Source organism: Prionailurus bengalensis, chromosome D3, assembly GCF_016509475.1.
Source record: "Prionailurus bengalensis isolate Pbe53 chromosome D3, Fcat_Pben_1.1_paternal_pri, whole genome shotgun sequence".
In the NCBI taxonomy this organism is placed as follows: domain Eukaryota; kingdom Metazoa; phylum Chordata; class Mammalia; order Carnivora; family Felidae; genus Prionailurus; species Prionailurus bengalensis.
Genome location: NC_057356.1, coordinates 69,087,939 through 69,114,511, shown reverse-complemented (window position 1 = coordinate 69,114,511; position 26,573 = coordinate 69,087,939). Strand labels below are relative to the sequence as shown.

The 26,573-nt window shown below is 42.3% G+C and overlaps 1 protein-coding gene across 4 annotated transcripts in view; it reads left to right on the top strand.

The window, feature by feature from the left end:
- The window catches only part of DYM (dymeclin), a 359,762-nt gene that overhangs the window by 35,892 nt on the left and 297,297 nt on the right, over window positions 1-26,573 (top strand). For all 4 annotated transcript variants that reach the window (XM_043558777.1, XM_043558775.1, XM_043558776.1 and 1 more), the window contains exon 3: window positions 24,490-24,542. In XM_043558777.1, coding sequence (XP_043414712.1) covers window positions 24,490-24,542 — 53 coding nt within the window. The remainder of the gene's footprint in view (window positions 1-24,489; window positions 24,543-26,573) is intronic.

Genomic DNA, 26,573 nt, shown 5'->3' with positions numbered 1-26,573 from the left:
GGGAGACACAGAATCCGAAGCAGGCTCCAGGCTCCGAGCTGTCAGCACAGAGCCCGACGCGGGGCTCGAACCCACCGACCGCGAGATCGTGACCTCAGCTGAAGTCTGAGCTTGACCGACTGAGCCACCCAGGCGCCCCTGTAAGCTAAATTTATCCATTTACATCTCAGGATATAATGAGGAACTAGATAACGTCTCTTGCCCTGGAAGAGCTTATAATCTGTCTGTAAACCAACACATGAGTGCAGTGGAGCATGAACACAGCAGCAGCGTCTCAGGGTCTGAGGCAGAGCGGGACAGGGTGAGTCACAGATTTCCTGGGAAGAAGTGGCACTTATGTTTTGAAAGGGAACTCATTCTCATGGTTCAAATCCCAGAAGGTACCAAAGGCTATGTCATGGAAGTCCCCTTCCCACCCCTGTGGCCCTCAGCCAGTAGCCCTTTCTGGAGGCAACTGAAGAAGGAGAGATGCTTAAGTGGCCTCCTGAGCCCTAGGGAATAGGAGGGGCTGGCCCCAGTAGGGGAGGGGCAGAGGGGAGGCCCGGTGTGTGGAACTGGAGGTGAGGGGCGGGGGCTTGGTAGAATTGAGGGGTCTTGTAAAAAAGAAAGCAGTTTCGATTTTGCCCTAATGTGATTGAAAGATTTTTATCATAAAGGCCGGGATCAGACTTTCATTTTATTAGATACTCTGCATCACCTTGTGACTGTCACTGTGTCCTTCAGCAGAAATTACGGTTGACCCTTGAACAGCACAGATTTGAACTCTGCGGGTCCACGTGTATGTGGATTTTTTTCTGATAAATGTAGCCCTGTACTGTAAATCTGTTTTCTCTTTCTTACGATTTTCTTTTTTTTTTTTTTTTAAATTTTTTTTTTCAACTTTTTTATTTATTTATTTTTGGGACAGAGAGAGACAGAGCATGAACGGGGGAGGGGCAGAGAGAGAGGGAGACACAGAATCGGAAACAGGCTCCAGGCTCCGAGCCATCAGCCCAGAGCCTGACACGGGGCTCGAACTCACAGACCGCGAGATCGTGACCTGGCTGATGTCGGTCGCTTAACCGACTGCGCCACCCAGGCGCCCCTCTTAAGATTTTCTTTAATGGCATAGTCTTTTCTTTAGCTGACTTTCTATAGGATATAATACATATAGCATACAAATACGTGCGAATAGACTGTGTGTTATTGGTAAGGCTTCTGGTCAATAGTAGGCCCTTAGGGGTTAAGTTTGGCTCAAAAGTTATATGTGGTGGTTCCCATGCCAGGGGCACCTGGGTGGTTCAGTTGGTTAAGCGTCCAACTCTTGATTTCAGCTCAGGTCGTGATCTCATGGTTGTGAAATTGAACCCCGTGTCTGGCTCTGTACCAGTGTGGAGCCTGCTCGGATTTCTCTCTCTCTCTCTCTCTCTCTCTCTGCCTGTCCCTCCCTCTCTTTCTCAAAATAAATAAATTTTGGAAAAAAAAGTTATATGTGGATTTTTCACGGTGCAGGGTCAGGGTCCACTGCATTACTTCTTCAGTGTCTTTGTTTTGTTTTTTAAATAATTCGGTTACAGGATCAGTTATGTATGGTTCAGGTAGGTGCAATGTTAGAAGGTATATGGATGCTGTGTAGGATAGTCAGGATTACAGGACTCTGGAAAGTGTTTTGGAGGGGTTGGAATGTGCCACCCGGATGCCCCTGTAGCTGGAACTTTAAAAATTATCGTTTATTTTTGTCTGAAAAGATAATATGTTCTTGAGGTCCCAAATTCAAAAGACACAAAAGGTTACAAAGCGGGAAGTCTCCCTTCCTCCATCCTGTCGTGTGTCCCGTTGCCTTCCCCAGAGGCAGCCGATGTTGCCAAGTGTTCTTAGATGTGCTTTCAGAGGACGTCTCATGCTGTCTTAGTCCGTTTAGGCCCCTGTAACAGAACCCCCCCCCCGGACCGGGGAGCTCATGAACAAGCGGAGTTTTCTGCTCACGGTTCTAGCGGCCGGGAGTCTGCGGCTGTGACATCAGCATGACTGGGTGAGGGTCCTCTTCCTGGTGCGTAGTCAGGACCTTCTCTGGCCCTCACGTGGCAGAAGGGGTGAGCAGGCTCTGTGGGGGCCTTTCTTTTTTTTTTTTTTTTTTAAATTTTTTTTTCAACGTTTATTTATTTTTGGGACAGAGAGAGACAGAGCATGAACGGGGGAGGGGCAGAGAGAGAGGGAGACACAGAATCGGAAACAGGCTCCAGGTTCTGAGCCATCAGCCCAGAGCCTGACGCGGGGCTCGAACTCACGGACCGCGAGATCGTGACCTGGCTGAGGTCGGACGCTTAACCGACTGCGCCACCCAGGCGCCCCTGTGGGGGCCTTTCTAATAATGGGAACAGATCCCATGCCTGAAGGTCTCACCCCTCCCCCAAAGGCCCACCTGCTAATCCCATCACCTTTTGGGGTTAGGATTTCAACATATGCATTATGGGAGGGGGATCCAAACGTTCAGACCGTAGCACGTGCATTTATAAACGCATGCACATACATGCCCCTTGTTTTAGACAATAACGTATGTTACATGCTCTTCTGTACCTTGGGGTTTTGGATTGTATTTTGGAGAGCCTTCTCTATATTAGCTTCCTCATTCTTTTTGATGAGGGCATAGCATATGCCCTGAATATACCAAAATTAATATAGCCAAATACATTAACCGTTTGGATTGCTTCCAATGTTTTGTTATTACATTGCAAGCGAGTGCCACAATGAATAGCCATGTACGTATGGATGAAAGCGGTTCTTGTGCTGTGAGTAAAGCATGACTGAAGGACTTGCATTAATTCTTCTAGTTTGTGTTGGCAGGGCATGAGACACAAGTGTGATAGGTGGGGACCAGATTTTACGGATCACTAAAAACGCTTCCCAGCATGATTCATGGTGTTGCAGGGTAGAGTCATAAGCCTGCCCGGGTCTAGTGGCCTGGAGAAGGGTGCTTATTTTGGGCCACACCTGTTGAAAAGCTGAGGATGAGCATTGTAGGTTCTTGTTGAGTGGGTTTGGCTAAAGTATTGTTTTAGGGAGATCACTTGTTAGGGAGGGTGAATGGTAGATTGGAAGGAGCAGGAAAGAAGAGAAAGTAGGGCAGGAAACCCACATGCCAGGCGCTGCGGTAATGGATCCACCGCGTGATGAAGATCTGAGTGTCTGTGCCGACGCAGGAAATGGAAAGTACCGCATCCTCCTGGAACTGGCATAGCCAGCTAACAGAACAGTGCATAGAATGATGTATTTTAGGGGTGCCTGGGTGGCTCAGCCTGTTAAGCGTCTGACTTCAGCTCAGGTCATGATCTCACGGTTTGTGAGTTCGAGCCCCACATCGGGCTTTGTGTGGACACCTCAGAGCCTGGAGCCTGCTTCAGATTCTTTGTCTACTCCTCTATATCCTTCCCCACTCCTGCTGTCTGTCTGTCTGTCTCTCTCTCTGTCAAAAGTAAATAAACATTAAGAAAAACATTTTTTTTAAATAAAAAAGAATGATATATTTTAAAAGTTCTTTTGTTTTAAATTGATACTTGATTCGAGCATAAATACTTAATGAGCTTACAGTTCTAGATTTGAGAGCAATGCTCAGCCATATAGTGACAGCTTGTGCACTTATTTTTTAATTTTAATTTTTATTGAATTACGGTGGACATGCAGGGTTCTATTAGTTTTAGGTGGACAACCTAGTGATTCAACAATTCTTCTTCTGCATTGTGCAGTGCTCCCCACAATGTGTAGTTGCCATACAACATCATTACAGCGCTATTGATTGTGTTCTCTGTTGTACTTTTCATCCCATGACTTATTTTATGACTAGAAGTTTAAACCTCTCAATCCCCTCCACTTATTTCCTCCATTCCTCCACCTCCCTCTCCTAGCAACCACCAGGTTTCTTTCTTTCCTTTTCTTTCTTTCTTTCTTTCTTTCTTTCTTTCTTTCTTTCTTTCTTTCCTTCCTTCCTTCCTTCCTTCCTTCCCCCTCCTCCCCTTCCCTTCCTTTCAAATGTTTATTTTTAAAAAAAAAAAAATTTTTTTTTTTTTAACGTTTATTTATTTTTGGGACAGAGAAAGACAGAGCATGAACGGGGGAGGGGCAGAGAGAGGGGGAGACACAGAATCGGAAACAGGCTCCAGGCTCCGAGCCATCAGCCCAGAGCCTGACGCGGGGCTCGAACTCACGGACCGCGAGATCGTGACCTGAGCTGAAGTCGGATGCTTAACCGACTGCGCCACCCAGGCACCCCTCAAATGTTTATTTTTGAGAGAGAGAGTGCAGGCAAGCACGATCAAGGGAGGGGCAGAGAGAGAGAGGTAGACAGAGAGTTCCAAGCAGGCTCCTTGCTGTTAGTGCAGAGCCCCTCTTGGGGCTTGAACTCATGAACCGTGATATTATGACCTGAGCTGAAATCAAGACTCGGGTGGATGCTTAACTGACCGAATCACCCAGGTACCCCTGTTCTCTGTGTTTATGATTCTGTTTCTGTTTTTGGTTTGTTTGTTTGTTTGTTTGTTTGTTTATTTATCTATCCATCTATTTATTTATTTTAAGAGTCCACATGCTTTTGTATACTTATTAAGAATGAGAATCATTTTACCGAAAAGGTGCACTGAATTTTTGAGTGACCTGTAAGGAATGGAGGCAGTGAAGCATGATAGGGGGAGCATAGATTTTGGAGCCAGACCAACTTTGTCTGGTTCCACTGTCTCAGCTCCACTACTGACTAGTTTTGTGAATTTAGGCAAGCTGCTTAATCTCACTGGGACTTTTGAAGCTTCTGCAAAATGGAAACGGTAACACCTGCCCTCTAGATTTTTTGGTGTGTGTGTATGGGGGGGGGGTATAAAACACCATAAAGCATGTAAAAGTGTTTGACTTTCTGCTTCTTTCAAGGATTAAATATCAATCAGTTTAAAAAAGAGGAAAGGCTCTGTCTTGGGACAGTCTAAAATATTTGAGGGCTGAAAAAAAAAGCAACAGGAATTACCAATTTCTCCGATAACTGCTATTTCCTAAAGTTTGAGAATACTCTGACTCTTTTGAATTAATTGTTCAGTTGTTTCAGAAAATTAGATCAGCCACGTAGTATAGTAATACTTGTCTTTGTGCTTGCATAATGTCCTTTTATAAAGATCACCTTTAGAAACCTTTACTGCATTGTGAAAATTGTATTATGTTTTCCAACCACTAGATGGCGCTCAAACAAGGCAAGAAGGCGGCTTTTGGCACACACAGTTAACTTAAGCTCATTTTTACTTTATTTTATTTTATTTTATTTTATTTTATTTTATTTTATTTTATTTTATTTTATTCTATTTTATTTTATTATTTTATTTATTTTAATTTAATTTAATTTAATTTAATTTTTAATATATGAGATTTATTGTCAAATTGGTTTCCATACAACACCTAGTGCTCATCCCAAAAGATGCCCTCTTCAATACCCATCATCCACCCTCCCCTCCCTCCCACCTCCCCATCAACCCTCAGTTTGTTCTCAGTTTTTAAGAGTCTCTTATGGTTTGGCTCTCTCCCACTCTAACCTCTTTTTTTTTTCCTTCCCCTCCCCCATGGGTTTCTGTTAAGTTTCTCAGGATCCACATAAGAGTGAAAACATATGGTATCTGTCTTTCTCTGTATGGCTTATTTCACTTAGCATCACACTCTCCAGTTCCGTCCATGTTGCTACAAAGGGCCATATTTCATTCTTTCTCATTGCCACGTAGTACTCCATTGTGTATATAAACCACAATTTCTTTTTTTTTAAAAAAATTTTTTTTTTCAACGTTTATTTATTTTTGGGACAGAGAGAGACAGAGCATGAACGGGGGAGGGGCAGAGAGAGAGGGAGACACAGAATCGGAAACAGGCTCCAGGCTCTGAGCCATCAGCCCAGAGCCCGATGCGGGGCTCGAACTCACGGACCGCGAGATCGTGACCTGGCTGAAGTCGGACGCTCAACCAACTGCGCCACCCAGGCGCCCCAATAAACCACAATTTCTTTATCCATTCATCAGTTGATGGACATTTAGGCTCTTTCCATAATTTGGCTATTGTTGAGAGTGCTGCTATAAACATTGGGGTACAAGTGCCCCTCTGCATCAGTACTCCTGTATCCCTTGGGTAAATTCCTAGCAGTGCTATTGCTGGGTCATAGGGTAGGTCTATTTTTAATTTTTTCAGGAATCTCCACACTGTTTTCCAGAGTGGCTACACCAGTTTGCATTCCCACCAACAGTGCAAGAGGGTTCCCATTTCTCCACATCCTCTCCAGCATCCATAGTCTCCTGATTTGTTCATTTTAGCCACTCTGACTGGTGTGAGGTGATATCTGAGTGTGGTTTTGATTTGTATTTCCCTGATGAGGAGCGACGTTGAGCATCTTTTCATGTGTCTGTTGGCCATTGGATGTCTTCTTTAGAGAAGTGTCTATTCATGTTTTCTGCCCATTTCTTCAATGCATTATTTGTTTTTTGGGTGTGGTGAGCTCTTATAGATTTTGGATACTAGCTCTTTGTCCGATATGTCATTTGCAAATATCTTTTCCCATTCCGTTGGTTGCCTTTTAGTAGTGTTGGTTGTTTCCTTTGCTGTGCAGAAGCTTTTTATCTTGATGAGGTCCCGATAGTTCAGTTTTGCTTTTAATTCCCTTGCCTTTGGGGATGTGTCAAGTATAAGCTCATTTTTTTGAATACCAGATAATGCATATTTACTTTTGGTACCTTTGTATACAGTGAAGCACAAAGAAGGAAAAAAAAGTAAAAATAATAGCAATCAGAAGTAACTATCATTAACATTTTGGTGTATATGCCATCAATTCTCTTGTTTAAAAATGTGTCATATTCTACATGTTCTTTCTTTAACTTACATTTTTTAAATGTTTGCTTATATATTTTGGAGAGTGAGAGAGAGAGAGGGAGCGGGGGAGGGACACAGAGAGAGGGAGAGAGAGGATCCCAAGTAGGCTCTGTGCTGTCAGCACAGAACCCCACAAGGGGCGCGATCTCACAACCGTGAGATCATAACCTGAGCCAAAATCAGAGAGTCAGAAACTTAATTGGCTGAGCCACCCAAGCGCCCCAACTTACATTTTCCTCACGTCAGTGTTTTCCTACAGCATAGCTTATAAATGGATGTATGGTATTCTGTCTTATGGATGTCAGTATGTCAGTAATTTAACTAACATTGAACATTTTGGTTGTCTTTTTTTAAATTTTTTTATTTTTTAACGTTTATGTATTTTTGAGAGAGAGAGAGCATGAGCAGGGGAGGGGCAGAGAGAGAGGAAGACAGAATCCAAAGCAGGCTTCAAGCTCGGAGCTGTCAGCACAGAGCCCGACGTGGGGCTCGAACTCACCAACCCCGAGATCGTGGCCTGAGGCGAAGTCTGACGCTTAACCGACTGAGCCACCCAGGCGCCCCTGGTTGTCTGGTTTTTGTCATTATATGTAAAACTATGATGAACTTCTTGTAGTCAAGTCTTTTTACATATCTGTAATTATATAAGTGGAGTGAGCTCTTAGTTGATTTGGTGGTAAAATTGTCTTTTTTTTTTTTTTTTAATCACACAAATCTTTCATTGTAGAGAAGTTAGAAAATATGAAAACAAGAGGGAAAATAGTCATGTATTTTCTTCACATAAAGAAAGCCACTGTTGATATTTGGTATATATTCTTCCATACTTTTTATAAAATTTTTTTTTCAATGTTTATTTTATTTTTGGGACAGAGAGAGACAGAGCATGAACGGGGGAGGGGCAGAGAGAGAGAGGGAGACACAGAATCGGAAACAGGCTCCAGGCTCCGAGCCATCAGCCCAGAGCCTGACGCGGGGCTCGAACTCACGGACCGCGAGATCGTGACCTGGCTGAAGTCGGACGCTTAACCGACTGCACCACCCAGGCGCCCCACTTCCATACTTTTTATAATGCACATGCCTGTAGATAGACATGTGTATTTATATCTGTCTTTTTTTCTCCTACAAATATGGGATTATACTGTATTACTGTTATGCGACCAAAAAATTAATGTATTCTTTTTTTTTTTTTAAGGTTATTTATTTACTTTAAGAGAGTGAGCGAGTTGGGGAGGGGCAGAGAGAGAGAGGGAGAGAAAGAATTCCACACAGGCTCCATGTTATCAGTGCAGAGCCTGACCTGGGGCTCGATCTTAGGAATTGTGAGTCCATGGCCTGAGGTGAAACCAAGCATTGGACACTTAACTGACCAAGCCACCCAGGTGCCCCTGTATTTTTTTTTTTTTTTTAAATTTTATTTTTAAGTAATCTCTACCCACCCAGTGTGGGGCTTGAACTCCCAACCCTGAGATCAAGAGTCGCATGCTACACTGACTGAGCCAGCCAGATGCCCCAAATTAATATATTCTATATGACATATTTCCTTTTCAGTAATTGTGAATTTTTAAAGTTTATTTATCAAAAAAATAGTTACTGAGTGCCCCGTCTTCATGAGACACTACTGTTTTAAAGGCTGGAAGTCTTTCTGTGAACATGAGGAATGAAGTCCCTGCCCTCTTATAGTTTGTATTTTAGTGGAGGAGATGGGCAATACATAAAGAAATAAATACATAAAATCATTTCTGAAAATGCCAAGTGCAGTGAAGAAAAATAAAGCAGAGCAAAGTCGCGGAGAGTGACGGAATGGGAGCAAATACAAGCAAGAGATTTCTTTAGATAGAGGGTCTCTGGGGAAGCAGCATTTAAGTAGAGACAGTAGCGAAACCAGGGACTGAGCGATGCAAATGAAAGAATATTCCAGGTAGAGGGAACGGCAGGTACCAGCATGCACCTGCCGCAGGAGGAAGTCCTACATGTCAGTGGAATGGCAGGAGGCAGAACAGTTAGCAGGGAAACATGGGACTTTGGCCACGTTCGAGACTTTTTATGTTGCATGGTATTCCAGAGACGAGCACATTTTACTGCTGGCATTTGAGAGGGGAGTCTAGTCTGTTACGACTTACTAACTCTTCTATACTACAGAAAGATTTTACTCACATAGTCTGATTTCTTAGGGTAAAATTTACATAACGTGAAATTTACTATTGCAGTTGTTTCTGAGTGTGCGATTCAGTCAAGTACATTCCTAGTGTGGTATGGTCACCACCAGCATATGTTTCCAGAACTCTTTCATCATCTCAGGCGGAAACTGAGTACCAATTAAATCCTAATCCCCCATTGCCCCTTTCCCAGCCCCTGGTAACTTCTGTTGTACTTTCTGTCTCTGTGAATTTGCCTCTTTGAGGTACTTCTTATAAGTGCAACCGTATAACATTTGTCATTTCATGTCTGGCTTCTTTCACTTTCATCCACGTGGCACGTGTCAGAATTTCCTTTTTAGCTTGAATAATGTCCATTTTATGTACATACCATATCGTATTTTCTTAATTAATTAACTTTTTTATTTTAGAGAGAACACAAGCAGGGGAGAGGGGCAGAGAGAGAGAGGTAGAGAATCCCAAGCCCACGCTCAGTGCAGAGCCCGATGTGGGGCCTGATCCCACAACCCTGAGATGGTGACCTGAGCCGAAACCAAGAGTCAGATGCTCGCCTGACTGAGCCACCCAGGTGCCCCATCACATCATGTTTATTTGAACTTCAGTTTGTTGTACTTACATATTCTTTTTAAAAAGGTCTCCATTTTGGGGGCACCTGGATGGCTGAGTTGGTTGAGTGTCTGACTTCGGCTCAGATCATGATCTCACAGTTTGTGGGTTCAAGCCCCACGTCGGGCCCTGCACTGACAGTGTGGAGCCTGCTTTGGACTCTCTGTCTCCTTCTCTCTCTGCCCCTTACCCGCTCACGCGTGCATGCTCTCACTCTCTCTCTCTCTCTCTCTCAAAAAAAAAAAAATTAAAAAACATAAAAATAAATGTTTTCCATTTCTGTTCAGCATTGTTAGGTTCCAGTCACCACTGTGATTGTTTTTTTGTTTTTTGTTTTTCCAGGGATCCCTCTTACATTATAAGAAACTATGTATATTCAGCCAAGAGACTCGGCTAACGTACACGTCATCATTCAGTTAGCAGTGGTTTATTGCACACGTACTGCGTGGCCAGGTGCTGGGCTTGTTGCCTTAGGTGCCTGTCCATGTGTAGATCACTTGTCAGGTCTGTGAGGTTGGGTCTGCACGTGAGACACTGAGACCTCGGGGTTGTCCAGGCTCACATGGCTCGAGGCTGACGGGAACCAGGTTTACACCCAGTTTCTGTAGCTCCAGAGCTGGATTCTGTGGGCCCTCATGGTACACAGTCTCCATTTGGAAGCAGAATCGCAGACGAATTCACATAATGGTGAAAGAGCTACAACATCAAATTGTATGACGATCTTGGAGCACAGAATCGCCAGATCATCTGTTCACATCTTGGAGCACTTTCAAAGCACAGTAGGTCACAATAACAGGTACTTTATGTCTGAGGGCCGTTACATACAATGTAATTGTGAGGATTGCATTGTTTACAGCATGGGTAGGCTGTCCCCCATTTAGCCTGGCCTTGAGTGGAGTGTGACTTCCTCCTGTTTGCAGTGAGCTGCCTGAATGATCCTTCCTCGGAGTTTCTTGATGTTCCCTCAGCTGGGAAACAGGAAGAGAGTCTTTTATTTGAATTAGGTCACATGGTTTTAACTGACAGAAACAATTCAGTGATTGCAACATTTTTTTTTTTTTTCCTTTGAATTTTTGATGCCTGTGTCCGCTGCTGTGCCTTTATTCCCTTCGGCATGCTTGCTGTTCAGTTTCATTAGCTGTTTCAAGTTGAAGCCGTCTGCTCTGCTGTTGGTGTAGTTGAATGGTGACCAGGGTCACGTACTCGGTGTTTCGCGAAGGGAATAAATAACTTGAGACTTCTTTTGGCACCTTATTTTCTCCCGTCGAGGGGCCGAAAGGTCAGTTTTCACATCTTGAGTCAAAACCTTTATTTCCCGTTCTTTCATTTATCCCCTTCTATGCAAGATCACTTTAGAAGATGCGTGAGTTTGCCCGGGGCTGATGATTTCTCCCTCAGACTAAAAGTGGAAATGGGGGCAGTAGAACTAGCCTTGTTTAAAACATGAAAATGAGGGGCAAGTGCATTTTACTGCGAGGACTCCCTTCCTTCCTTTCCCCGCTGTGTTGGGTAGCATCTGGATTTTCAAGTCATTTTTTTCTGTCACTTTCTTGAGAAAATAAAGACAGTATTATCTTGCATGGTGGCTGCTGAAACTGTGACATTTTAATAGTTATGCTTCCTTTCACTGTGGCAGTTGAATGGCAACATATAGGATTCTCTGTGGATCCCATGAATCTAAACACCTTTTAGGTCCTGCTTGGCGCATTCAAAATTGCTATCATAAATTTATATGCAGTTTTTAGCCTTTGGCTTTTTCCTATGAATAGGCCCTTTTGAAACATTCCCTTTCCCATAGTTGAACCAGTGAATGGGCTGATTCTAGTTAGTTTTGTGAATGATTTCTGCAATTTTCTCTTTGCTAAGGGAAAGAAAAGTCTTTAGGAATGCTTCCATACTTTGCTGAATGGTTACTTGTTTATTTACTCAGGTTGTGTTTTAAACTGGCAAAACATTACATATTTGTCAGAGTGTGTGTGCTGTGGGCTGAAAGAGATAGTATCAATATAATGTCAATTTTGAAATCATTTTGTGGCAAAATCCTCAGTGAAAGGGACATAAGCATTTTCAGTTTCTTTTTTGAACCTCATGATTATAGTTTGATTGTTCAGAAATCTATATATAATTTACCCCAACAGCTTTCTGTCCATCAGCCTTTCATTAAATATGATTTGAACTATGAATTTGTCATCTGTCATTATTGAGATTCATGAGATGGGTGTGCTTAAAGGTGAAATAAAACCAGTCTAAATTGCTGAAAGCTGTGAATTAGGGAATATATAATTTAAAAATTTAGCTTCCTGACCAAAGTATAGTTTATGATTTCTAACAGTTACAAAAAAGTCCCATCTGACATCCTTCCACTTTCCTTATTAGACTTAAAACTTTCTGTTTCCTTTAGTTTCTTACCATTCACATAAGCTTTACATGATTTTAATCATAACATACGATTTTTGTGCTGGATAATACGTGTGTGGCACAAGTTGTTTTAGGTATGTATAGAAATTCCAAGCAGTTAGTGGGAGTGTTTTAGATTGATGTCCTGTGGGTTTACTGTAATAAAAAAGCTAAATACTATTCATATTGTAAGAATATTAGATATAAGATGTGTTTATTCCTACATTGTGATCTTGGGCAAGCTACTTGGCTTCTCTGTTTCTGTTGCCTATAAAATGAGAATACTCCTGTTTTGTCAGGCAGCTTCTTGGGGTTTTGGAAAGCAATCAAGTGAAATGACCACGGTGAGACAACTTTGAATAGTTTCTAGGTCTATACACATTACAAATTCTAATCAGCAAATTTATTTGCATATCAACAATTAATATGCTAAAGTCCTTAAACATGCTTCTTTTGTAGAAGTTTTTTTTTTTAAATATTACTTTCCCTTTTTTTTTTTTTTTTTTAGTTTATTTATTTATTTTGAGAGACAAAGAGGGCACAAGCAGGGGAGGGGCAGAAAGGGGGAGGGAGGGAGGGAGGGAGAGAGAATCCCAAGCAGGCTCCACACTGTCCGCACAGAGCCCGATGTGGGGCTCAAACCCAGGAACCGTGAGATCATGACCTGAGCCGAAATCAAGAGTTGGACGCTTAACTGACTGAGCCACCCAGGCACCCCTCTTTTGTAGACATTAAACAACGCTTGTCCTAAAACTTCTCCATCGTTGAAGTACTTTGTTTAAAATACAACATGAAAGTCCGTTTAACCTCCATTTTAGCCAAACAGCCGAAATTCTAAATTAGTGGAGTTCAAATTAATGAAGTCACATTTTTAGTTAAAAAAAATATTTTTCTCTGTAGTGTAAAAACTTAAAAAAAAAAAAAAAAACCCTTGCTTTTATGTGGGAACCCACATACTTCTGTATTTGAGAGTATGGTAAGACTGTGTTTAGGTTGCAGTGTTGTTTTACAACCAACTGGTAATCTCTTTTCTAAGATCGTGTTTATTCAACCTTTTTTTCTTGCTTTAATCCCCGAGGGCCAGCACCATGGCCTGGCAGCATCCATTGGTACCTCTTATGTTACTCACAATCCAGAGTGTGGCCGGATGAAGGATGACACAGATGGGTTGGTAGAAAAGAGAAGGAAGAGTCGGGGGCATTGTGGAGGGGGAGCCACATTGGATCGTAGAAACCACCTGAGGGCCACAGACAGGTCCTTCCGGTGGGTGTTCTTGGCCCCATGACACAGGTCACAGGTCAGCTCAGTCATCAGCCTAAATGCGCTGCCCCTGGGAGCTGCAGTGGTGAGTGTTTTGCTTGGCAGCCATAGCCTGGCTGACCTCGTACACCAGCTGACTAAAATATGGTGGTAAATAACTCTTCCATATTTTCATGTGTGACAATTAACAGGAAGAGGTATTTGGTTTATTAGATGACCCTTTTTATATATTTATTTTGGTTGCAGAACCTTGAATTCTTGAACTACAGGCCTCATTTGAAATTGGCTTTTTTTTCCCCTGCCAACCAATGTTCTTTCTTGTTTATCGGTCAGTTGTGGAAACCGCTCTCCGTCTCGCAGTGGCACTGTGTTGGTGAATGCAGGGCCGTGTACCCTCACACCGAGCTCTGGCCCTTTTGTTCTTTCATTTACCAGCTAATGTCGGGATCTCGGTGAGGTGGTTGTGGAGAGCAGATACCTAACCATCAGGGACAAGGTTGTTTCCCGTCTCTCCTGTCACTTCATGAATTACGGCTGAAGATATTTGGAGATATTTTCTGTATAAGTGGCTGATATGGTTGATTATTTTTATAATGAAAAAAATAGCCACAGTTTTTTTGTTGTTGTTGTTGAATGTTTATTTATTTTTGAGAGAGAGGGACAGAGTGAGAGCAGGGGAGGGGCAGAGAGAGAGGGAGACACAGAACCCGAAGCGGGCTCCAGCCTCCGAGCTGTCGGCACAGAGCCCGTCGCGGGGCTCGAACTCACAAACCGCGAGATCGTGACCTGAGCTGAAGTCAGATGCTCAACCGACTGAGCCACCCAGGTGCCCCCAAAATATCCACAGTTTTTTACTGAATATTTGCTAATATTTTTCTTTTTCTATCACAGCTGAACATTTCTTCTCCTTCCTGTTCTCCTTCTCCTTCGCCTCCTAATTTTTTTTAAAGATTTTTATTTTTAAGCAATCTCTACACCCAGTGTGGGGCTTGAACTTAAACCTCGAGGTCAAGAGTTGCGTGCTCTACTAACTGAGCCAGCCAGCCAGACGCCCCACATCTGAACATTTCCGTATCCCTTTCACTGTACCATTTTGAAGTTACAGCCAGAGTTCTTTGTCAGAGGATCATAACTTCACAGTTTAAATCCAAAGAAGTCGTAAACTCTCTATACAGCAGTTCTTGATGTACCCCCATGTTATTTAATACAAAAATTGACTTCCTGGTATGATGAAAGAACTTAGGTGGTGTTGAATAGAATTTGCTTTGAATTTACAGTGGCATGATAATAATTTACCAGACGTCACATCCTTAATGAATTCCTCCCAGTAGACCATTTTAGAGGGGAAAAAATTCAATGTGATAAAGGCTCTTAGCTTGCTTTTGGTCAACATATGCTTATCTGAGTATTAGGATCACTGGATTTGGTGTTAAAAGATCTGGACTAGTAATTTTGCAAATTTAGGAATATGTGTGAGTTTATAAGCCACAGTTATGTGTTTTTAGTGGGTGGTAATTAGTGAAATCTTTCTACAGTGTAATATGCAATATTCATCAGAACAGAAGGGTTCATTGGCCTACCAACTGCACTTCTGGAGTTTATGTTAAGGAGATAATTGGACATGTTCAGAAGAATGTGTAGAAAGATACATGTATAAAGACAGTCATAGCAATGTTTATGAAAGAAAATTGCTAACAATCTAAATGTTCATGAGTAAGGAAATTCGATAAAAAAAATAAAAATAATGCATCTGCACACTGTAACATTACAGTCCTTAAAAATGATCATATGTTTATAGAAAGGGGAAGAGATTCACAGCATATTAAGTGGTTAAAGCCAGTTATAAAAAAAAGCTCATATATAGTGTAATCTATTCAAGCAAAGTTGTGTTTAAGTGTGTATTTTAAAAATGTGTATATTTGTATAATTCTTGTATAGGTTTGTGTAGCTTTATGTTTATGATCCAGTTTTTAAAATTTGTTATTTTAAAATAATTACAGATGCATAGGAGGTTGCTAAAAATGTTCAGGGAGGTCTCTTGCATTCTTCACTCACCTCCCCCAGCGGTAACAATTCACATAACTACGGTTCAGTGCCAAAGCCAGGAAACTGACATTGGTACAATCCACAAAGGTGCTCGGGATTTCAGCAATTCTATATATGCACTCACTTGCGTGTGTATCTATAGCTCTATACAGTTTTTATCACATGTGTAGACTCGTATTACCACTGCCACAGTCAAGATGCTCACCTCTTTCGTCCCAACAGGGCTCCCTGTGCTTTGCCTTTATAGCCACACTCATCACCCTGCCCCCTCATCGCTAACTCCTGGTAGCCACTGATCAGTTTTCAATCTCTGTTATTTTGTTATTTCAAGAAAGTTATGTAAATGGCATAATACAATATTAAACATTTTGAGATTGACTCTTTTCACTCAGGATAGTCTTGAGACCCATTCAAGTTAGTCTGTATATCCGTAGTTCATTTTTATTGCTTTTTATTGCTGAGTAGTAGCCTATGTTGTGTATGTACCATAGTTTGTTTAAACAATGACCCATTGGAGGACATTTGGATTGTTTCCAGTTTTTTGCAAGTTGAGGTTTCTTTTTTAAAAAAATGTATTATCATTATTTTAAATTTATTTTTTTAATGTTTTTATTTATTTTTGAGAGAAAGATAGTGCACATGGGGGAGGGGCAGAGAGAGAGGGAGACAGAGGATCCGAAGCGGGATCTGTGCTGACAGCAGTGAGCCCCATGTGGGGCTTGAACCCATGAACTGCGAGATCACGACCTGAGGCAAAGTCAGACGCTTAACCGACTGAGCCACTCAGGCGCCTCAGAATTTATTTTTCATTGAAGTACAGTTGATGTCATATTGTTGGTTTTAGGTATACAGCATAGTGAGGTGATAAACAAAATACTCACCATGGTAAGTGCAGTTACCGGGTGCATAATTGGTTTTGTACAAAACTGCCAAACTGTTTTCTCATGGCTACATCATTTTACATATGATCTTTGTTTCTCTTCATCTTTGCCGGCCTTTGGTGTTGTCACTTGTTTTTTTTTAAGCAGCACTGATAGGTGTGCATGTCTTTAGCATGGTTCAGTTTTGCAATAAAAAAAATAAAAACCATTCTCTTAAAAAAAGAAAAATTGGGGCGCCTGGGTGGCTCAGTCGGTTAAGCATCTGACTTCGGCTCAGGTCATGATCTCGCGGTCTGTGACTTCAAGTTGGGTGTTGGGCTCTGTGCTGACAGCTCAGAGCCCAGACCCTGCTTTAGCTTCTGTGTCTCCCTCTCTCTCTGCCCCTCCCCTGTTTGTGCTCTCTCTCTCTCCCTCCCTCTCCCTCCCTCCCTCTCTCTCTCTCTCTCTCTCTCTCTCTCAAAAATAAATAAATGTTAAGAAAAAAAGAAAAACTACCTAGGTAAGCCTGTTCTGCCACTTATTAGAAGTTGCTTAATATTGATTGAGGAGTTTCCTAGGTGAATAAGGACTGTTGATTTCCTTGGCACTCCACTGGGGTTGTTCTTCTATGGTAGAACACTAGTGTATAAATAAAATCAAAGCCAATCACCTATCCTTGTTTGACACAACAAGTATAAAACTACTTCAGAAATTGCTGAATTTTGTTTTATACTTCCCTTCTGTGCCATGGCGGGGAAGACTGGCAAATTACTTGTAAGGCGTGGTAAGGAATAATATATGCAAATTTGATATTTTAATACACATGGTTTTGTTGTCATGGTGGGTTAGGAGACTTCCGTTGAGCTCTGTGCTGAGCACTTTCCATACCTTGCCGTTTATTCCTTACAACTATCCTGCGAGATGGTGGTATCTTTCTCTCCGTTCTACAGACGAGGAAACCGAGACTCTCTCAGAGTAACTTTGATATTGCTTATATATACCAAGTGACTTTGGTATAAGCTTATACCAATAGGAAACAAGGAAGCTGGCACTTAAATACGTGGCTTCAAAATACGTACTCTTCCCATTATGCGTGTACATTGCTTTCATTAACAGGCCACATGATTGGAAATTCAAGTGCCGGTGTGTGTGAGTTTGGTAACTGATGGGAACACTTAAGTTGAGAGGTGGTATACCTGATGCAAAAGGATTGAAAATGACCGGCCTGTGAATCTAGTGGCGACAGAGGCCTTCTGTGTTCTTCCTGTTGGTGTTCCTTCCCAGCGCTCCAATTTGGTATATCGTTTTAGCGGAATTAAACTAAAATTTTTAAGCGTTATGCACTTGACTGTGTTCTCCTTTAGTCACAGTTAAGTTAGTGATTTATCTATGTTTGCTGGCCCAACACTTGGCCTCATTGGCTAATTGCAGTGTTGTTGTGAGTGCACGATTAGGCTTCTCACGCGTCACCAGAGGCATTAGGGTTATTCTTTTTTTTTTTTTTTTTTGTCTAAAAATCTCAAGATGGTTGTAGTCATTTTACTGTTGTACACTTGGCTACCTTGGCTGCTGCTCTAAGAGTTCGCTGTGTTTTTGATTCTGTGCTCAGTAGCTTCCCATTGAATGCAGGATGAAATCCAGACTCCCTAACGCGACATGGAGGTTCTTCACTCTCCTTCTCTGCCGTGCCACTCTTCGGTGCTGCCTACGCTTCGTAGCTATTTCACTTGGTTTTGCCGTATGTTAGTACATTCCGCAGAGGCGGCGTAGAGCGTGTGGACGATCTGAGACGTAACCTGGCAGTCATTGAGCTGTGTTACCGGTACTCACTGGGGAATTTTGTCTCAGAAGCTCTCCCCCAAGCGTGTGGAGAGTGTGAGGTTGCAGTCGGTAAGGGTTCTCCTTAGGGAGATTCTCTTCATGAGAATCAAAGGAAGGAAGAAAGGGAGCAGAAATGGCAGTTGTGATGTTTAAGAACTTGCCTGTGGTTGTGAAAATTTTAGTAAGTGCTTCATTGCCGAATTATCTTCAGGGAAGTCCAGTGAAGGTTCTTAAAACTGGGAAAATTGGGGCGCCTGGGTGGCGCAGTCGGTTAAGCGTCCGACTTCAGCCAGGTCACGATCTCACGGTCCGTGAGTTCGAGCCCCGCGTCGGGCTCTGGGCTGATGGCTCAGAGCCTGGAGCCTGTTTCCGATTCTGTGTCTCCCTCTCTCTCTGCCCCTCCCCCGTTCATGCTCTGTCTCTCTCTGTCCCAAAAATAAATAAACGTTGAAAAAAAAAATTAAAAAAAAAAAACAAACTGGGAAAATCCCTGGAGCAGTTACACGTTTTCTTGTGATGCGTGAGTGTAATTCTTGGGACTGTCTCTCCACGGCCATAGGCCTCGTTGTTTAGCGTGTCACCGGCAACCTGGAGACTCCCGTGACTCCCATGTGTTGCCGCCGGAGAAGTGGCCCAGGCCCAAGCGTGAGGAGTGTGATACCTTATCACATAGAAGGATGGCCGCAGACAGAGCCGCACCTGATCGTCGGATCAGTATGGGTGTTTGTCTAGAGTTTACCTCATTTAGTGAAAGTTTGATGACTGGTTTTAAGTATTTCTCCTTAATCTCCCGTCATTGACATTTAAAATATCGACCTGGGGGTTGTGGAGTTTAAGATACTCTGTGTGGTACTAATGTATTGAACCTGTACTGGTGTAGATATTTGCTGCCCTCTCGCCGCCTTTTTGCACGCTCCCAGTGCCCCAGATTCGCCTTCAGAAACGACATTCGGTTTCTAATTGTAATTGTCTTGGAAACATTGGCATGTTTTGCAGCACCATTTTACTTTTATTTACTGCAAATGATGATTTGTCAGTTGCCTGGTGCCAGAACATCTGAGTTCATTTGTTTAACTAAAACAGCCCCGTGCATCGATGCCTATAACGCACAGCAACAGTTACCAGCCACCCCAGTCGCTTACCACCTCATTTTGGCTCTGAATCAAGCAAGTGAGAAAGAAGATCATTCCTAAAATGTTCCAAGAAGTTTAGAAAATGGGGAGGGTGGAGGGATGAGAGGAAGGGGGATTCTAGTAGAACAGTCGGCGTGTTGCTTTTGGCAGGGGTGTGCCTGGCTGGTTTTCTTTGCGGAAGAAAGTAACGCTTCAGGGTGCGGAGACCACAGCGTGTGCACTACGACAGCAGAGCTCTGTGGATCTTTGATTTACTAGGTCATGACTCAAGTGTTCCGGCCGAACCACGGCACCAGGCGCGGCCGGTGAATGAGACACGTTCCCTCTTCTCTTGTTGCTCATACTCCCGGCGCTGGAGACGCTTCCGACCCGAGGTGGCGATTGTTGAGGTGGTGGCAGTGAAACGGGACTCTTCCAGGTCGTTCCGTGTGTGGGGGGACCCAGGCCTGATGGGCCTGATCACAGGATGGCAGGTGCTGGCTGGCTTAACCACCAGAGGGGGCTTTCCAAGAGACGTGGGGGTGGGATAATTCCCAGCTTTCCTTATCTCTTCATCCAAGAAATCAGACTGCTTCGAAAGGATACATTTTTTCCACACCTGGAATTAAATAAGTATTTAAAAACAGTTTAATAAAATTTAAACTTCGGGGCGGGCCTTGCCTTGAGGGCTGGAGAGTGTGAAGTGTTTCTTGAGGAACAAGGGGAAGTAATGAACTTTGTCCTCTGATGAAGTATCTGACGATGGCATTCATTCACTCAGTACATTTTTATTATGTGCCTGCTTTGTACCAGGCTGGGAACGCCGTGATGAGCAAGGAGTCCACAATCCTGGAGTGGAGCGGGGCACAGACAAAGAAATGGGCAATGTTGCTACCGAGTACTCGGTTTTATAAGTGGGTGCTTTGAGGGCTGAAACCGGGCTTCTCACCTGGTCTTAGACGACCAAAGATTTCCCGGAGGAAGAGATATCCAAACCAGCCTCGCTAACAGATGTTGAATTGATCCTTTTTTCAGGCTAATATTGTATTAAAAATAAAATCAGAACCCTGTTTTGGGAACATCCAATACCCTTCTGTTGAGAACAGGTTAAAGAACTGAACTCTATGCTCCAGCCATCTAGTATCTACTTTTCTAGTCTTGTAGTTTGCCATTCTCCAGTGTAGACGAACCTCTGCTTTCCAGAACGTGCCAGGCTCTCTGTGATGATTTGCATGCGCTGTCAGTCGTGTCTGGAAAGCCCTCTCCTGATGTCTGCCAGACTGAGTTCTCTTGTGGTTACTTCCTCCAGGATGCCTTCCTTGACTGCTCCTAGGGTAGGTTGGGTGCACCTCTTAGGACCTTACATACAGGGCTGGGCTTGATCTTGGCGTTTTCCCCCCAACCCCCCCACCCCACCAAATAGTCTAGCTGCTTCTTTATTCCTCCGTGTAACCTGGGGGCTGAGACAGCATCTTTCATGGAACCCAGCATGTCCTGAGCGCCCAGGCAGTGTTTGCTGAATGAACAAGCTTAGAAGGTCTTGAAGGCTGTAGCCACATGTATATAATTGAAGTTCTTGGTTCCATCCAGTTTTAAGAGAGTGTTATTGACTGAGGAAAGTCGAAACACCACCGAAACAGATTTTATGTGTGTGGTCTAGTTATTAACCTCATAAAGCTATTTACAGTCTTTTGCATTTATACCTCTTTACTTTTATTTTTTTGCCTGAGTAACCAATAAACTGAGTAATTCATAGTTTCTACTTCTTGCCAACAAGTGTATATTATTAAATCTGACCACAGTGATTTATTAATAAGAACTCTTTTGGTTATTAACAAGAATCAATTTGATTTGACATATGGCAGAAAGAGGGGCATATGTGATGAAGAGACAGGGATGTCTCATTGAATCCAAGATCAAGAACACAGACAGGCTTTGGGAAGAGCTGGCCCCAAGAATTGGAAGGCCAGCAGGAATCCTTTAATTGCTCTGTTCATCTCTGCTTCTTTCCTCAAATCTCTTTTATTCATTTTCTCTATTTTCTTACTAACTTGCTTTCTCTGCTTCTCAGTGGATAGAGGATGGTTTCCTGTAACTCTCAGCTTCGCAGCCATATTCTAGTTGTATGGAAAACCTTCCTTTCCGTTCCAGTTCCAGATTCCCCAGACATTCCAAATGTCTGTCTCTGATCGAGTCAGCAGTGGCCAGGGAGTGGGGTCTTGCTGAACAAGCCTGTCTGGCTCTCCTCACCCCTGGGGGGGGAGGGGGGATGGGGACACCAGGCTGACAGACACTGTGAGGTGGGCAGACCCGAAAACTATTTTTGTAAATAAAAATACAGTGATAAAGCCCAGAGACCCACAAATGCTTTATTATAGCATTATTTCTAGGTTATTTTGGCTAAAAAAAACTCCAATGAGAAACTTAGAGATTTAACTTTGACAAGATATTTATCTTTTTGAATGTGAGTATAACTTGAGATTCTTTAAAAAAATAATTTTTCTAATGTTTATTTTTCAGAGAAAGAGAGCATGAGTGGAGGTAGGGAGGTCGTGAGTGAAGGCGGGGGGGCGGGGTGCGCAGAGAGAGAGGGAGGCACAGAATCCGAAGCAGGCTCCATGCTCTGAGCTGTCAGCACAGAGCCTAACATGGGGCTCAAACCCATGAGCCGTGAGATCATGACCTGAGCCAAAGTCGGACGCCCAACCGACCGAGCCACCCAGGCGCCCCTATAACTTGAGAATCTTAAGGTAATGGCATGTTTGCTGCAGTAGTGAGTGGGTTCCAGCTTTGTGCGTGTGTATAATACTTATAATTCTTAGACGTGACACTGCCTTCCGTTGTCAGGAGACAGGTTCCGGAGCAGCTCTCCTGCAAATACAATGTGAGACACAGGTCATTTAAAGTTTTCCAACAGCCACATTAGAGAAGTGAAGCAGGTGAAATCAGTCTTAATAATACATTTCGTATGTATCTATGTGTGCATAAAAAGAGGGTTTATAGCTTCTGCTTATCAGAAGAGATTGTCATGGGGCGCCTGGGTGGCTCAGCCGGTTAAACAGCCGACTCTGGATTTCGGCTCAGGTCAGGATCTCACGGTCCCTGAGATTGAGCCCTGTGTCGGGCTCTCTGCTGACAGCGTGGAGCCTGCTTGGGATTCTTTCTCTCCCTCTCTCTCTCCGCCCCGTCCCCACTCACTCCCTCTCATGCTCTCGAAATAAATATTAAAAAAAAAAAAAAAAGAAGAGGTTGTCATGGGATTTAAATGTACTAATAGATTTTAAAGTGCTTTGAAAAATATAACATAAAGCATTATTTTAATTAACCGGGGGAGGGGGGAACCCACTACATTTTGGAATCAGTAATAGCGATCATTTATTAGGTTTTACTCTGTGCCAGATACTGTTCCAAGCACTTCATAACATATTATGTAATTTAATGATAACGCTGTCTTTTGGAGCAGGTACAATTATTTATCATCTCTGTTTTATATAGAAGGAAACTAAGACATAAAGTGTTAAGAAATTAGTCCAAAGTCACGTAGCTGGTAAGTAGTTGAGCTGGAATTGGAATGCACTTTTTTTTTTTTTTTTAAATTGTGGCAAAACACAACATAACATTGATCACCTTAACCATTTTTAAGTGTGTGCTTCTGTGACATTAAATACACTCGCGTTGTTGTTTGACCCACCATCCGTCTCCAGAACTTTTCATCTTCCCAGACTGAAACCCGACTCATTAAACACTAACTCCCCATTCCCCCCGCCTTCAATGCCACTAACTGCCGTTCTTTCTGTCTCTACGAATCTGACTACTCCAGGGGCCTTCTATAAGTGGAATCATACAGTATTTCTTTTTTTGCGGCTGGTTTGTGTCACTCAGCGTAATGTCTTCAAGGTTCATCTGTGTTGTAGCACGTGTTAGAATTTCTTTCCTTTTTAAGGCTGAATGATGTTACACTGTATGAATGTACCACATTTTGTACCGTGATTCACCCATTGATGGACATTTTGATTGTTTCTGCTTTGGGCTGTTATGAGTGATGGTGAATGTGATGTGCAGATACCAGGTCGAGTCCCTGCTTTCGGTCCTTTTTGGGTATCTGTATACCCAGAAATGGAATTGCTGGATCAGGCAGTAATTTTATATTTAACGTTTTGCTGAATTGCCATACTCTGTTTCAAAGCACCAGCACCGTTTTATATAATGCACGAAGGTCCCCATTTCTCTATATCTCCTCCAACACTTAACCTTCTCTCTCTCCTTTTTTTTTTTTTTTAAAGTAGCCATTTTAATAGGTGTGAAAGCAGTATCTCGTTGTGGTTTTGATTTGCATTTCCCTGATGAATCGTGTTGCTGCACATCTTTTTACATACCTATTGCCTTTTGTATGTCGTCTTTGGAGAAATGTCCCTTTAAAGTTTTGCCCATTTTTAAATTGAGTTGTTTGGTTTTTTGTTGAGTCAGAGGTTTTTGTTTTTGTTTTCGTATATTCTGGATATCAGTCTCTTATCAGATAGATGACTTGCAAACATTTTCTCCCATTCTGCTGTGTTGGCTTTTCACCCTGAGATAGTATCCTTTGATACGCAAAAGCTTTTCATTTTGATAAAGTCAAACTTACATATTTTTTTCTTTTAATGTCTGTGTTTTTGGTATCATATCCAAGAAATCATTGCCTAATCCAGTGTCATAAAACTTTCCCCTGTGTTTTTTTCCGAGTTTTATGTCTGTTTCTGTCTGTGCCTCCTGTCCCCGTGTCACTCATATCTATCTCTGTGTGTTTCTGTTTTTCTTTGTTTATAAATTATTGAAGCTTATGTATGTGTTCTCGTGCTTTTCTTGCCTTGTTTCTTCCTTTATTTGTTGATCTATTTAAAGGTATTGCAGGTATCATGAGACTTCATGTTTCTCCTAAAAATAATGGCATTTTTTTCAAATAACTCTAACCCCATGATTGGTACTCTCTGAGTACATTTTCTAATTATGTCGAAAACAGAAGCTTAACTTCATTTTGTCTTTTTATTTTTTTTTTTAATGTTTTTATTTATTTTGAGAGACCAAGTGCAAGCGGGGGAGGGGCAGAGAGAGAGGGAGACACAGAATCTGAAGCAGGTTCCAGGCTCGGAGCTGTCAGCACAGAGCCCGACTTGGGGCTTGAACCCACAAAATGAGATCATGACCTGAGCTGGAGTCAGATATTTAACCAACTGAGCCACCCAATAAAATTTGTGATTTTATTGTTTATCATGGTACATCCTATTTTCCTTCTAAATTGTTTTTCTCCTCTTTATTTTATTTATTCCTTTAACTGGTCAGTGTGTACCTATTTAGCACTGTAGTTATTAATTACCTTTTCTTCTCTCCCTCCAGCACCGAGCTGAAGCTCTTGGAGGAAGCAACTGTTTCAGTCTGCAGGTCTTTAGGTAAGGGGCAAAATGAGTGAGTGAGTGAGTGAGTGTGTGTGTGTGTGTGTGTGTGTGTGTATGGGTGGCATTTATTTAAAAATTTCTGTTACAAGTTTTGGTAGTGTAATATGAATTAAATTAATGAAGTGATATATTCTGGATGATTATATTTAGTAATATTTACTCCTGTTCATGGTGCTCATTGGGGCCGCTAGAAGGTACCATTTGGTCAAGAGCAGCAAGACACATGCTTGCTCACTTGCAGTGGTGGTAATAGACTCTCCTAAACCACAGACTGTTTTAGCTTGTTTTGTTTGGTGTTTAATTGAGGAATAGTTGGACAGTGTTAACATTAGCTTCAGGTGTATAACATAGTGATTTGATCTTGATTTGACATTTGTATATGTTACAAAATGCTCATCGTAATAAGTCTAGTTACCATCTGTCATCATACACAGTTATAATAGTATTACTGACTGTATTTCTTATGCTGGACTTGATCATCTCTGCGACTTACTTCTTTTATAATTGGAAGTTTGTACCTCTTAATCCCCTTTACCTGTTTCACCCATTCCACCCCCCGCCCCACCTGTCAGCCACCACTTTGTTCTCTATATCTATGAGTCTGTTTTGTTTGTTTTTTCTCTTTTTTTTTTGATTCCACATATAAGTGAAATGACACAGTATTGGTGTTTCTCAGACTTTTCACTTAGCACAGTACCCTCTGGGTCTATCCATGTTGCCACCAATGGCAAGACTTCATTCTTACTTATGGTGGAGTAATATTCCCTTGTATGTATATATCACCTCTGCTTTATCCATTCATCTATCGACGGACACCTGGGTTGTTTCCATGCCTTCACTATTGTAGATGATGCTGCCGTGAACCTGGGGCCACGTAGGTCTTTTGAAGTTCGTGTTTTCATTTTCTTCAGATAAAGGCTAGAAAGAGTTGTGTCATAGGGTAGTTCTGTTTTTCATCTGTTGAGGAACCTCCATACTGTTTTCCACAGTGCCTGCCCCAGTTTGCATTCCCACCAACAGTGCAAGAGGGTTCCCGTTTCTCCCCATCTTCACCCACACTCGTTATTTCTTGTCTTTTTGATTTTAGTCACTCTGAAAGGTGTGAGGTGATACCTAATTGTCGTTTGGATTTGCATTTCCCTGATGATGAGTGATACTGAGCATCCTTTCATGTGTCTGTTGGCCATCTGTATGTCTTCTTTGGGAAAATGTCTGTTCAAGTCCTCAGCCTATTTTTATTTAATTTTTTTTTAATGTTTGTTTATTTTTGAGAGGGAGAGAGATAGTGTGAGCAGGGGAGGGGCAGAGAGAGAGGGAGACACAGAATCTGAAACAGGCTCCAGGCTCTGAGCTGTCAGCACAGAGCCCAATGTGGGGCTCGAACTCATGAATCGTGAGGTCATGGCCCGAGCCGAAGTCAAACACTTAAGCGACTGAGCCACCCAGGTGCCCCCCTCGGCCTATTTTTTAATCAGATGTGGGATTTTTTGGTGTTGAGTTGTATGAATTCTTTACATATTTTGAATATGAACTTTTTTTTAAAAAAGATTTTATTTTCAAGTAATCTCTACACCCAACATGGGGCTCGAACTTACAACCTTGCGGTCAAGAGTCACGTGGTACACCAGCTGAGCCAGCCAGACACCCCTTGAATATTAACTTCTTATTGAATATGTCATTTGCAGATCTCTTCTGCCATTCATTAGGTTGCCTTCTCATTTTGTTCATGGTTTCCTTTGCTGTGCAGAAGCTTTTTAGTTTGATGTAGTCCCACTTGTTTATTTTTGCTTTTGTTGCCCTTGCCTGAGGAGACAGATCCAAAAAATATTGCTAAGACTGAATTCCAAATTTACTGCCTATGTATTTTTTAAGAGTTTTATGGTTTCAGGTCTTACATGTAGGTCTTTAATCCATTTCAAATTTATTTTTGTATATGGTTTAAGAACGTGGTTACTGGAGAGGAAGTCTGAAGATCGTAATTTTTTTTTTTTTGCTTCTTTGTTTATTACACTTTTTTCATTAACC